Source organism: Engraulis encrasicolus, chromosome 1 (assembly GCF_034702125.1).
Source record: "Engraulis encrasicolus isolate BLACKSEA-1 chromosome 1, IST_EnEncr_1.0, whole genome shotgun sequence".
Lineage (NCBI taxonomy): Eukaryota > Metazoa > Chordata > Actinopteri > Clupeiformes > Engraulidae > Engraulis > Engraulis encrasicolus.
Genome location: NC_085857.1, coordinates 35,987,980 through 35,999,893, shown reverse-complemented (window position 1 = coordinate 35,999,893; position 11,914 = coordinate 35,987,980). Strand labels below are relative to the sequence as shown.

At 45.0% G+C, this 11,914-nt stretch overlaps 5 protein-coding genes across 5 annotated transcripts; 4 read left to right on the top strand and 1 right to left on the bottom strand.

The window, feature by feature from the left end:
* The first annotated feature begins 1,481 nt into the window (after positions 1-1,481).
* Positions 1,482-1,884, top strand: LOC134450802 (histone H2B 1/2-like). Its single transcript, XM_063200793.1, has one exon. The coding sequence runs from the start codon at positions 1,495-1,497 to the stop codon at positions 1,867-1,869; it is 375 nt and encodes a 124-aa protein (XP_063056863.1). The 5' UTR covers positions 1,482-1,494; the 3' UTR covers positions 1,870-1,884.
* Positions 1,885-2,389: 505 nt separating this feature from the next.
* On the bottom strand, positions 2,390-7,973 carry LOC134450794 (histone H1-like). The gene is made up of 2 exons (XM_063200782.1): positions 5,049-7,973; positions 2,390-2,447 (listed from the first exon to the last, which is right to left on the bottom strand). The coding sequence occupies exon 1, from the start codon at positions 6,442-6,444 to the stop codon at positions 5,833-5,835; it is 612 nt and encodes a 203-aa protein (XP_063056852.1). The 5' UTR covers positions 6,445-7,973; the 3' UTR covers positions 2,390-2,447; positions 5,049-5,832.
* On the top strand, positions 2,868-3,420 carry LOC134450816 (histone H4). Its single transcript, XM_063200817.1, has one exon. It carries the CDS (start codon positions 2,913-2,915, stop codon positions 3,222-3,224), a length of 312 nt encoding a protein of 103 aa, XP_063056887.1. The 5' UTR covers positions 2,868-2,912; the 3' UTR covers positions 3,225-3,420.
* LOC134450809 (histone H2B 1/2-like) lies at positions 4,158-5,058 on the top strand. Its single transcript, XM_063200804.1, has one exon. It carries the CDS (start codon positions 4,178-4,180, stop codon positions 4,550-4,552), a length of 375 nt encoding a protein of 124 aa, XP_063056874.1. The 5' UTR covers positions 4,158-4,177; the 3' UTR covers positions 4,553-5,058.
* A 2,304-nt stretch (positions 7,974-10,277) lies between the features above and the next one.
* Positions 10,278-11,197, top strand: LOC134457190 (type-1 angiotensin II receptor A-like). Its single transcript, XM_063209058.1, has 2 exons — positions 10,278-10,659; positions 10,719-11,197. The coding sequence occupies exons 1-2, from the start codon at positions 10,278-10,280 to the stop codon at positions 11,195-11,197; spliced, it is 861 nt and encodes a 286-aa protein (XP_063065128.1).
* The last annotated feature ends 717 nt before the right edge of the window (positions 11,198-11,914 follow it).

Below are 11,914 nucleotides of genomic sequence, written 5' to 3'. Positions count from 1 at the left end.
CATGGTATGTGTGTGTAGCGTGCGTGTGTGTGGTGTGTGTATACCTATGTTCCCCCTTGAGCATCTTCCTCATGGTCATGGTCATGCTACTTCTGTGTTACTATATCACTACATTACTACAGACCATGTACAGACTTCAGCACCTTGGATAGTACCATGCCCTATGCACCTGGGTATATCTTTTTCAGTGTAAGTTCTGTCTTTTAACTATCCCTTTAAGTTTTCTTTAATGCTTATAACAACATTTATCTGTGTGTGCGTGTGTGTCTGTCTGTGCCTCACTTGGCATTTGTGCTCAGAGTACATGTGCTCAAGCGTTGCGCCTACCCTTGTCACTCTTGACCATCCAGTCTGGACTGTTTGTCTTTCATGTCAGCAAGGCACAAGCGGCCTTTTTGAGCCTACTTCTCCAGCAAAGGCACAGGCGGTGGAATTGGGCCTACTTCTTCCACAACTGGTTTCATTGCTGCACACACTATACATTGCACTAAAGTCTAATCTAACATACCACACATAAGTTAATTAACTAATGCCAGACATCACCCAAAAAACTCCCACACGTTCTTTTCTCTTTGTTTTCATACAGTGAAAACATAGCATTCAATATGTTCTGATATTTTGTATTGAATTGTGTTGTAGGCCTATTTGAAGAATTTACCTATTTAAATTAAAAAAATTTTTTTTGCCATCTTTCACGTTGCAGAGTGGGGGATGGGAGAAGTATGGACACTGAGAACAAAGTGCTGAGAACAAAGAAAATGGAAATCACTTCCATATGGTGCATTCCCCAGGGCTGGGAGATGGGATGTTTCTGACCTCCTACTTGCTGAAATGCATTGGAACGCCTGTTGAAGCGGAACGTTCAAGTCGCGAGCTGGGGAAAAGCGAAGCAGACCGACTTCGTCCCATTGACAATAGTGATGTCATCACAGCAATGGCAGCGCACGGTATTAGGAATAGTTTATGTTGCACATCACCATTCTATGGACAAATAAAGTTTATTAACGGTTGCAAAACAGCCTGTTAACTTTTCTAAGGTGTAGTTATATTGACATTGCATATTTTCAAAGATGAAATGCGGCTAAATGAAAATAACACATGATGTTGTTTACATTGCTGACATCTTTGAGAAGTGGATATGTAGTTTTTGTCCCTCCATGTTTGTAGTTTGTTTGACTTGCTGGTTGGAACGCTTTCAAGTGGGAGGTAGCTGCCTTCTTGTTGCCTACTAGGAAGCTCCTACCTCTGGGGAATGCAGCAAAAGAGAGCGGGAGGGGGGATGGGCAGAAAAACGGAATGCTTCGTGAGTGCAGTATTTCCAATGCGTGCTGCTATTTGCCGAAGTCCTCTTCAAGGCAACCAATCACAACCCGATAGGCATCAACAGAGAACGTAAAGCTGAGCTAGGGCACATGAGCTATTTGCATGTCAGAGTCTATATATTACAGGGACGTCCCTGAAACGTCATTCGAATCTTTCGGAACACTAAAAACCATGCCTGATCCAGCGAAGCCTGCGCCCAAGAAGGGCTCCAAGAAAGCGGTGAGCAAGACCGCCGGGAAGGGAGGCAAGAAGCGTAAGAGGACCAGGAAGGAGAGTTACGCAATCTACGTGTACAAGGTTTTGAAGCAGGTCCACCCCGACACCGGTATCTCTTCAAAGGCCATGAGCATCATGAACTCCTTCGTCAACGACATCTTTGAGCGCATCGCTGGTGAGGCTTCACGCCTGGCGCATTATAACAAGCGCCACACCATCTCCTCCAGGGAGATCCAGACCGCAGTGCGTCTGCTGCTGCCAGGTGAGCTCGCCAAGCACGCCGTGTCCGAGGGAACCAAGGCCGTCACCAAGTACACAAGCTCTAAGTAAACGACGCCTATCTAATCCAACTCAAAGGCTCTTTTAAGAGCCGCCCACCATTTCCCATGAAAGCTGTTCCTGTTCTCTAAATAGCTACTATTTGAATATAAATGTGATCAGACTACCTATTTTTTTTAATGTCCCTTGTGAACCATTAGCTGGCACTACCGCGACGTATTCTGGTGCGTTCCCCAGGATTGGGAGATGGGATGTTTCTGATCTACTTGCTGAAATGCATTGGAACGCCTGTTGAAGTGGAATGTTCAAGTCGCGAGCTGGGGCAAAAGCGAAGCAAACCAACTTCGTCCCGTTGACAATCGTGATGTCATCACAGCAATGGCAGCGCACAGTGTTAGGAATAGTTTATGTTGCACATTACTCAGCAATCACCATTCTATGGTCAAATAGAGTTGATTTGGACAGGTTAACAGTTGCAAAACCGCCCATGAACCTTTCTAAGGTGCAGTTATTGGCATTGCCTCTTTCAAAGATGAAATGCGGCTACTTGAAAAAAAACGCATGGTGTTGTTTACACCTCATTGTTTACATTGCTGACATCTTCGAGAAGTGGATATGTATTTTTGTCCCTCTATGTTTGTAGTTTGGCCTGCTGGTTGGAACACTTTCAAGTGGGGGGTAGCGGCCTTCTGGTTGCCTACTAGGAAGCTCCTACCTCTGGGGAATGCACCATTCGTTGTCATGTAAAGTCCTAAGTGGGGGAATCTCACTGGCTCTGACAATGTTTTGTATGCGCTGTAATGATAAATGAATGTTGGTATGCCTATTATAACAGTCATTCGCAGCTGCATGTTTTCACCTATGAATATTCTGTCCGCGGGGCGGGCGGTCCAGACGTGCCGATTGGATCTTCATAACGGCAAGGGGCGTTCCATGGTGACGCACTAGGCTGCTAGGCATCTGGCGCTCCCAAATCGCAAAGGGAGGAGCCAGGACAGGACTTGTGTGGTTTCGACCAGGTCCTCTGCTCTCCTATAAATTCAGTGAACAACTTCTGCTTTGCATCACATCTACATTTTCGCTGCATTGACAATATGAGCGGACGTGGCAAAGGAGGTAAAGGACTTGGAAAGGGTGGCGCTAAGCGTCATCGCAAAGTTCTTCGCGACAACATCCAGGGTATCACCAAGCCTGCAATCAGGCGACTGGCTCGCCGTGGTGGTGTGAAGCGTATCTCTGGGCTCATTTACGAGGAGACCCGTGGTGTGCTGAAGGTGTTCCTTGAGAACGTGATCCGTGATGCCGTCACCTACACCGAACATGCTAAGAGGAAGACCGTCACTGCCATGGACGTCGTCTACGCTCTGAAACGCCAGGGCCGTACTCTGTACGGATTTGGCGGCTAGATCTTTCCTTTTCTCTGACATGACCCAAAGGCTCTTTTAAGAGCCGCCCACACAAACTATGAAGGTGTATTCCAATACAATATATAATAGAATCCTAACATTAGTTTCATTCTGATTCCATCGTTATTGTCTTTAATTTCTTAATTGAATAACCATGGCCATTATTCATAATATTCAAGTCATGGCGGCGATCAAATATCAATCTGAGCCAAATAACCGCCCGAGGAAGATCCCAATGGTGAACCGAAGCTTTGTCGTTTTTAATGAAATAAAATACGGTTTATTCACTGTATGCAGACCTTTCGATTACTGTCTACCTTTTCTGTCTGGTACCGTTATCACTGTTTTTGTGCCCGACGCCCTTGCAGCAAAATAAGCAGCAAATAGTAAAACAATTCACATTAACACAGTCGCTTGCCCAGCCCTCCATCCAGCCTAGAATTCCACATTTAAAAACTCTGCTACGGCTTTGCGTGCCAATATATTCCTACTCTAGTGTAAGTACATATACATACTTTCATTGGGACTACCTTTAGTTGTATGTACCCCAACCTCTATATAAGGGCACAACTAGGCTAATGGAAATTAAGGTGAAGGAAACAAAGTGCTCCATTATCCAATTGTTCCACGTATCCATTCGTATACAAAACCAGTTTGTTAAAACACTTTACTTATTTAGGCCGATGAATAATTGAAATGTAGTTGTTCTTTTTTGCCATTTCAAATGTTCCAGTGCACGAAAAGAGCGGGAAGGGATTAAGGGGGGAAGGGCAGGGAAAGAAACGTTTCGTGGGTGGATACGAAGACGTCCCCCTTTCTTTAAAATAACCAATGCACGCCTGAGGAGGAAAGGTCTGGACAAACCGACCAATATCTGGTTTGAGTGTAGGCCTACCATAAGCCCAAGCGCCAGTATATAAATTCGGGGCGCACGACATTTCTACTATTCAACCATGTCTGATTCAACCAAACCAGCGCCTAAAAAGGGCTCCAAGAAAGCCGTGAGCAAGACCGCCGGCAAGGGTGGTAAGAAACGTAGGAGGACAAGGAAAGAGAGCTATGCCATCTACGTGTACAAGGTCCTGAAGCAGGTTCACCCCGACACTGGCATTTCTTCCAAGGCCATGGGCATCATGAACTCCTTCGTCAACGATATCTTCGAGCGTATCGCTGGTGAGGCTTCCCGCCTTGCGCACTACAACAAGCGCTCCACCATTTCCTCCAGGGAGATTCAGACCGCAGTGCGTCTGTTGCTGCCCGGTGAGCTCGCCAAGCACGCAGTGTCTGAGGGAACCAAGGCCGTTACCAAGTACACCAGCGCCAAGTAAAGTGTTCGCCAACCTTTTCATAACCCAAAGGCTCTTTTAAGAGCCACCCAAAATTTCATCCAAAAGCTATTCCATCTCTTGTTGATAATTTACAGGCTCGTCTTAAAATTACATTAAACTATCATGTAAGGCCGCACTACCAGATGGACTGTGCTAGTAAAGTTTATCACGTGTGCCTAGCAAATGTGCTACATATTCCAGTAGGTACAGTGGAATAACTCCTGTACCATTGTCAATTGTGTTAAGCTTTGAATTGCAGCGTTGTGTTAAAACAACACGCACAACTTTCAATGTAGTGGAATTCTGTAGCAGCTGATACACTTATCAAGCTGATAAACTTGATATCAAGTTAAACCATGCTGTTTCCTTACAGCACTAGTATTTACATTAACTTGGAATTCTGAGGCAGCTGGCAACTTGATATTCTTACAGTGTAGGCCTACAGTGCATTCCCCGGCGGTAGGAGCTTCCCAATATGCAACCAGGAGGCAGCTACCTCCTACTTGAAAGCGTTCCAACCAGCAAATCAAAATTTGCGTCATGCGTCTGAGCAAGCGGCATTTATTGTCGTATTACATTCAGTTTGTCCGGGCTCAACCCAACTGGTAGATGGCCATACTTCTGTGTTCAGTCGAATAAATAAATGAGAGAAGTCGTCAGCCATATCTCGACAGAACACCGACCAATTCTAGGATTTCAGTGGTTTACTCGCGCACTGCAGCCAGATAGACGGATGCGACAGCTCCCACGAGCTCAGCATTGTTACCTTTGTACAGCAGCCTGTGCGCACGACACGACCCACGGGGAACTGCAGTCCAGACACCGTGGCGCTCTGTTCTCCCCACAATCACATTTTCTATTTTGCAAACTATATAGTAAGACGGCGTTTAATATAGCCCACTCCGCGCTTTGTTGTGTATTGCAACTTGTGCCCAGGCGCACTAACAGTCCATCGTCCATTGCGCGCCTTTTAAGTTCTGTACAAAAATACAGAATAGCTAAACAAATTGTGTTTGTACAGAGTGCAACCGTGCATTTGGCTGGGTAGAAAGCCTCAACCATGGTTGTTTAGAATCTGAAGGTGAGTGGAGGTTGTGATTTTGTTAACACTGAATGACTTCTGGGAAAAGGTGCAAATCATGCTTGGTGACAGACCACGCCATTCATGCCAACCTCAGAGACATTTAAGACCTTTTCATTGGAACATGTGCAATTAATAGGGAAATTGGGTGGCTCTTAAAAGAACCTTTTGTTTGTAACGCAGGGATTAAAAGATAGATTTACTTCTTCTTGGGGGCTGCCTTCTTGGGCTTGGCGGCTTTAGGTTTAGCTGCCTTGGGCTTGGTTGCCTTAGCCTTCTTCGGGCTCTTTGCTGCCTTCTTGGGAGCCGCGGGCTTCTTTGCCTTCTTAGGGCTCTTTGCTGCCTTTTTGGCAGCTGCGGGCTTCTTTGCCTTCTTCGGGGACTTCTTGGCGGCGGCGGGCTTTTTGGCTGCTGCCTTCTTGGGCTTCTTTGCTGCGGCGGGCTTCTTGGCAGCTGGCTTTTTAGCCGCTGGTTTCTTAGCGGGCTTTTTCTTGGGCTCTGCCGCCTTCTTGGCTAACTTGAAAGATCCGGACGCACCGACTCCTTTGGTCTGGACAAGTGTGCCTTTGGCGACCAGTGATTTCACTGCCACCTTCACGCGAGCCTTGTTCTTCTCTACATCGTATCCACCAGCTGCGAGCGCCTTCTTCAGAGCGGCTAGGGACACTCCCTTCCTCTCCTTGGAAGCAGAGATTGCTTTCACAACCAGCTCGCCGACACTTGGACCAGTCTTCTTGGGCCTGGGTGCCTTCTTCTTGGGTGCCTTCGTTGCTTTTGCCGGGGCGGCTGCGGGAGCTGCTTCATCTGCCATTGTCCGTCTTTCTATGAGTTCTCAACAAGTGAGTGATTGGAAGAATGAGTGGGCAGTACTTAAATGCAACATGAGAGCCGCAGGGAGTCAACCAGCCAGGGTATTCGCCTCGCTTGTCTAGGTCGTGCGCGTTTGTGTTTTCCGCATTCGAAATATGTTCAAATATGACTGAATGGAAGGGGGGATACATACTAGAACTATTCCCTTGTTGAAATAAACACTGTACCTTCCAGAGTAATACGAACAAACTGTCTTTACAACGTTTTGTGGCGTACAAATTAATCGACATTCTGGTTGGTACAGAGAGACTTCTGGCGACATGTGTGCGTATTCTCCTGAAAACTTGTAATTTTATGGGTTTTAGATTTGTCAAACGTTCACTTCAAGTTCCAAATGATGAAATTCACAATGTCGCCTACCCGCATAATAGGTTATAAATTGTTCTCAGCAAGTGTATTTCTCTTCAAATAGAGCGTTTTTGGAGTGCGTAAAACACAACCCATCCTGTCCTACACTTTCCTGTCCTACATACCCGAGTAGTCTATACCCTATGCAATGGGGTTGGATTTTGCGACAAGCATATTCTTGACACGCTATCAATGAGACTGGATAAGATAGGCCTTCTAATACATAGATAGATACATAATACTCCTAGATTCACTGATATAGTTCTAGATTAGATCTTTTTGCAATGCAGCCTATTTAGCGAGTCACTGACACGCACGGGGAACATTTAATCCTGCAGTTTAATACAGTCGGCCTACTTGTGTTTAGTTAAGTATGCATAATGCTCTAGTGTCCACGATGTTGAGTTATTATTATAATTATAATAATAATAATTATTATTATTATTATTATTATTATTATTATTATTATTATTATTATTCACAACGTTTGTTTCATTATTTCTTTTAAAGTAATTTTCTTATTCCAAAAACCTTGAGCACTTTGTAGAAGCATCTGGCATGATATCTATTATTATCAATAGTTAGACAATTGGTATTTCTCCAGATTCTCACCCTTGCCAACGCATACAGTAGGCCTACAGAGTATACAGAGTACACTCTGCCTGAGTATACAGAGTATACTCTGCCTCTGAAAAAAACAACAGTGGTGGTTAAAGCCATCTATTGCTGTATCAATTGTTGAGTACCTGGCATTCCTGCCTTTACATTAGTGGCTATTTCATGTAGGCCACTTTAACATTTTTCCTACACTGTGGGTTGCATTTAGCTCTGGCTGTATGTAAAGCACATTCAAATTAGCAGATGCATTACAAAGAACGTTTTCTTGAACCGTATCTGCGTAATATTGTTTTATTTGCTACTGGTCTCCACACAACCGCCTCCAAGTCTTGCCCAACTGTGTCCAGAAGTTTCTTAGGGAGAAAAGTCAAGGGCTCGTCTTCTCCATCTCCCTAAGAGGAAGAACGCTTCTGCTGTGCATATGGTAAGTGTTTGGAACCACAACCCAATTCCAAACTCCTGTTCCTGTTCCATCCCATAAGGAAGCACCAGGTGTGTGTGTGTGTGTGTGTGTGTGTGTGTGTGTGTGTGTGTGTGTGTGTGTGTGTGTGTGTGTGTGTGTGTGTGTGTGTGTGTGTGTGTGTGTGTGTCTTGGGGAGATCCAAATAAAAGTACTAAACTGTGTGTGTGTGTGTGTGTGTGTGTGTGTGTGTGTGTGTGTGTGTGTGTGTGTGTGTGTGTGTGTGTGTGTGTGTACGTACTCTCCATAAGTACACTACCCTACCTACACAAAGCCATGGGGATTACAATGCCAGGATGTGAAGGGTAAAAATCTGGCACATGGTCTTCAGGCTCATAGGCAGCCAGGCCGTGCCCTCCTAGTGACACAACACCTTCAGCATTGCTTCTAGTCAGGCCAGCAGCAATACAAATATCATTTCTGAGCTCCAGAAAAATTGGGAACTCCTCCCACTTTTTCGGGAAGCAACAACCAGTAGCACACCAAAAGAGGCAGGTCAACCAGGCGTTTGGTAAATGTTACTTGCAATGCTCTTGGTCAGATGAAGTCTTGGGGGGGAGGTTGGGTTTCCCTTACATTGTATGTATTGGGGGGCCCTTTCAGATGACTTTGTCCTGGGCCCAGAAAAAGCTATCAGCGGCCATGATGGCAGTATAATGTCTAAAAGGAGGCAGAGTGAGTCATTCAGTGTAGGCTTTGTGCCATCTGAGAAGCTATATTATATGACAAATCAGGTTTGTCCAGCTCATATACTTCCAGCATATTTTAAATTCCAGAAATAAATACTAATTGGAAAAAAGCAAGAAGATGGAGCTGCACATAAGCAACAAAATATGACAAATGTTTTCTTATTACTTTAACAGCAAATGCCAAAGTGTCTTGTTTGAGTGAGTCACATTTCATCACTACATGAAGAAACTGTTCGCTCACAAGAAAAGTTGAGCTGAAATTCACAGTTGGCAAGGGAAGATAAAAGATACATGAACAAAAACATACTGTACCTAACACCTTAAAAAACAGATGCAGTGCTCAAAGACCAGTTAAACAAATAACAATTATACAGAAAATGTCATCACTGCAGAGCGTGTGTGTGTGTGTGTGTGTGTGTGTGTGTGTGTGTGTGTGTGTGTGTGTGTGTGTGTGTGTGTGTGTGTGTGTGTGTGTGTGTGTGTGTAAAACTGTCAAAATTGAATCTTTTGTAAGTTGGTGACTACGGGAAAAGTCATCACAAATTTCAAGTGAATGCCTGGCAGGATGTTGGTTTAGAGTGGTGTTGAGAAACGACTCTTCAGCCAGTCTCACTTCCAGTATCCAGATTTGATTAGATACGTTACTTTTGAACAATGTTTTTCCCCTTCACAGATGCAGTTAGTACTGAGAGAGAGAGAGAGAGAGAGAGAGAGAGAGAGAGAGAGTGTGTGTGTGTGTGTGTGTGTGTGTGTGTTGTGGACTGCATAAAGTCAAGTTTTTGTTTCAGTTTTTTTTTCAGGTCTGGTCTGTGACATGAGATGTTTCTGAGAATATAATTGGTCACAAAAACCTAACACAGAGAGTCATGCAACCAAGCAAGCAAGTCTATTTTGAGACTAAGGTGTCTTCACCCAATTACAACTTCATGTGTTATCTGTTAATCTAATCGCATCATGCTGGGTATGCAATGCAGTTATGGTGCGTTCCCCAGGGTTGGGAGATGGGATGTTTCTGACCTCCTACTTGCTGAAATGCATTGGAACGCCTGTTAAAGCGGAATGTTCAAGTCGCGAGCTGGGGCAAAAGCGAAGCAAACCGACTTCGCCCCATTGACTATCGTGATGTCATCACAGCAATGGCAGCGCACAGTGTTATGTTGCACATCACCATTCTATGGACAAATAAAGTTGATTCGGACAGGTTAACGGTTGCAAAACAGCCTGTTAACTTTTCTAAGGTGTAGTTATATTGACATTGCGTCTTTCAAAGATGAAATGGGCTAAATGAAAATAACGCATGATGTTGTTTACATTGCTGACATCTTTGAGAAGTGGATATGTAGTTTTTGTCCCTCCATGTTTGTAGTTTGTTTGACTTGCTGGTTGGAACGCTTTCAAGTGGGAGGTAGCTGCCTCCTTGTTGCCTACTAGGAAGCTCCTACCTCTGGGGAATGCACCATTAGTACAGACCTCAAGAAAGCAATGTGTGTGTGTGCTCGCCTGTTCATGCGCATGATCATGCACTTGTTTGCATGCTGTTCGTGGGTCGGGGCGAGTTTTTAGAGTAGAGTAGAATAGATGCAGTGAACTGTCAGTCGGCTAGAATTTTCTGTTGGACACACCTTGCACCATTCATTTTTTTTTTACATTTCCATTATCATGGAGCGTTTAAACGACACCATCGTCAATGCAAGCAGCTCTTCCATGGCTCACCACATCGGCTGTAGTGTGATGGCCTTGTGTTTCTGTCTAGGTGTCCCTGGAAACATAGTGGTCATGGTCGTGATACTGCGGAGCTTCAAGGAGGACAACTTCACCCTTCGCCTGATGCTCTACCTGGCATTGTCGGACATCTTGTGCCTCAGCGCACTTCCAATGTGGATTTATGAGATCTTGTATGGGTGGGCGTTTTCTAGGGACTTGTGCTTGGCCATCAATTACCTCGTCTTCTCCGGCCTGTTTGCCAGTGTGCTGACCGTCTCTCTGATGAGCCTCCACAGGTACCTGCTGGTGCTGCACAGGAGACTCTGGGAGAAGCTGGGCAGGAGGGGAGAGCGGGCTGTTATCTTGGGCTGTGTGCTCTTGTTTTGGCCGCACCAGATGTGGCCTTATTTGACATAGTGAAGGAGGATAACTCCAGGCAGGTCTGTGCGCAAGTCACAGAGTCTCATGGTGAGAAGGTGATTGTGCTGTTGATGTGTGAGACCTTGCTAGGATTTGCTGTTCCCTTTGCTATTATTGTGAGCTCCTACTACCATCTGCACAGCCAAGTCAACCAGAGCGTCTACTTCAGAAGCCCCAAGCTAACAAGGACCGTCACTTTGATCGTTGTGACGTTCGTCGTGTCGTGGGCACCGTATCAAGTCATGAACATTCTGGAGATGTCATCTCCCCAGAGCTACACTGGTGGTGGAAAACAGAAATATGTCTACATGACACAGAGGTTGGTTGGCATCAGCCTTGTTTACCTCAACTCCTGCCTGAACCCGTTCTTGTATGCCCTGGGCTTCCGAGGCCTATGTGGAAACTGCAGGATACAGAGTGAAGAGGGCGTATCAGGAGCGGAGACTGGCAACTGAAAGTCTGTTTTACTCTATCTCAGGGGTGGGCAACTTTCATGATAAGCAGGGCCGCATTTTTTCATCGCCACCATCGGAGGGTCACATGACCAGGGATCGGACTGTAACTTGCAGAGTTCGGGATAATTACAAGGAACCACGGACAGTAGTGTTCTGGAAAATCTAGTCATTATTTATTTATTTCTTTAATTATGTTTTATCTAAGGGCCACACTGAGTGAGATCGCGGGCCGCATGTGGCCTCCAGTTGGCCATCTCTGCTCTATCTGGATATTGAGATAATTCCAAAAAGAAAAAAAACAAGACCTGAAAGTTTGAAAATTCAACATGTAAATGTACTGGGCAGAGGCGGACAAACTAGACATTTCTGCCCATGCTGTCAACACGGGCTACTGATTAGCTGATCTGCAAAGGTTCGACGCATTCGGGGAATAGGCTGGAACGAACACGAGATGGGTGCAAATATGCAAATACATTTCACCATAAAAGTGTCTGCTGATGAATCTATTTGTATTATTTGATCATACTAGTGTTTTTGAATGATGGCCCTCGATACAGTAGGCCTACTTGATGCACTTTACATAATTATTTACATAAACCAGATCTATATCAGCTGTGTCAGTGTCAGTTTCTCTGTAGGGCTTGCATTTCTGTATAAAAAATTCTCTACTCCGTATCCATCCATTGGTTCACATCTGTTGGTCTGCTTGACTTTAAA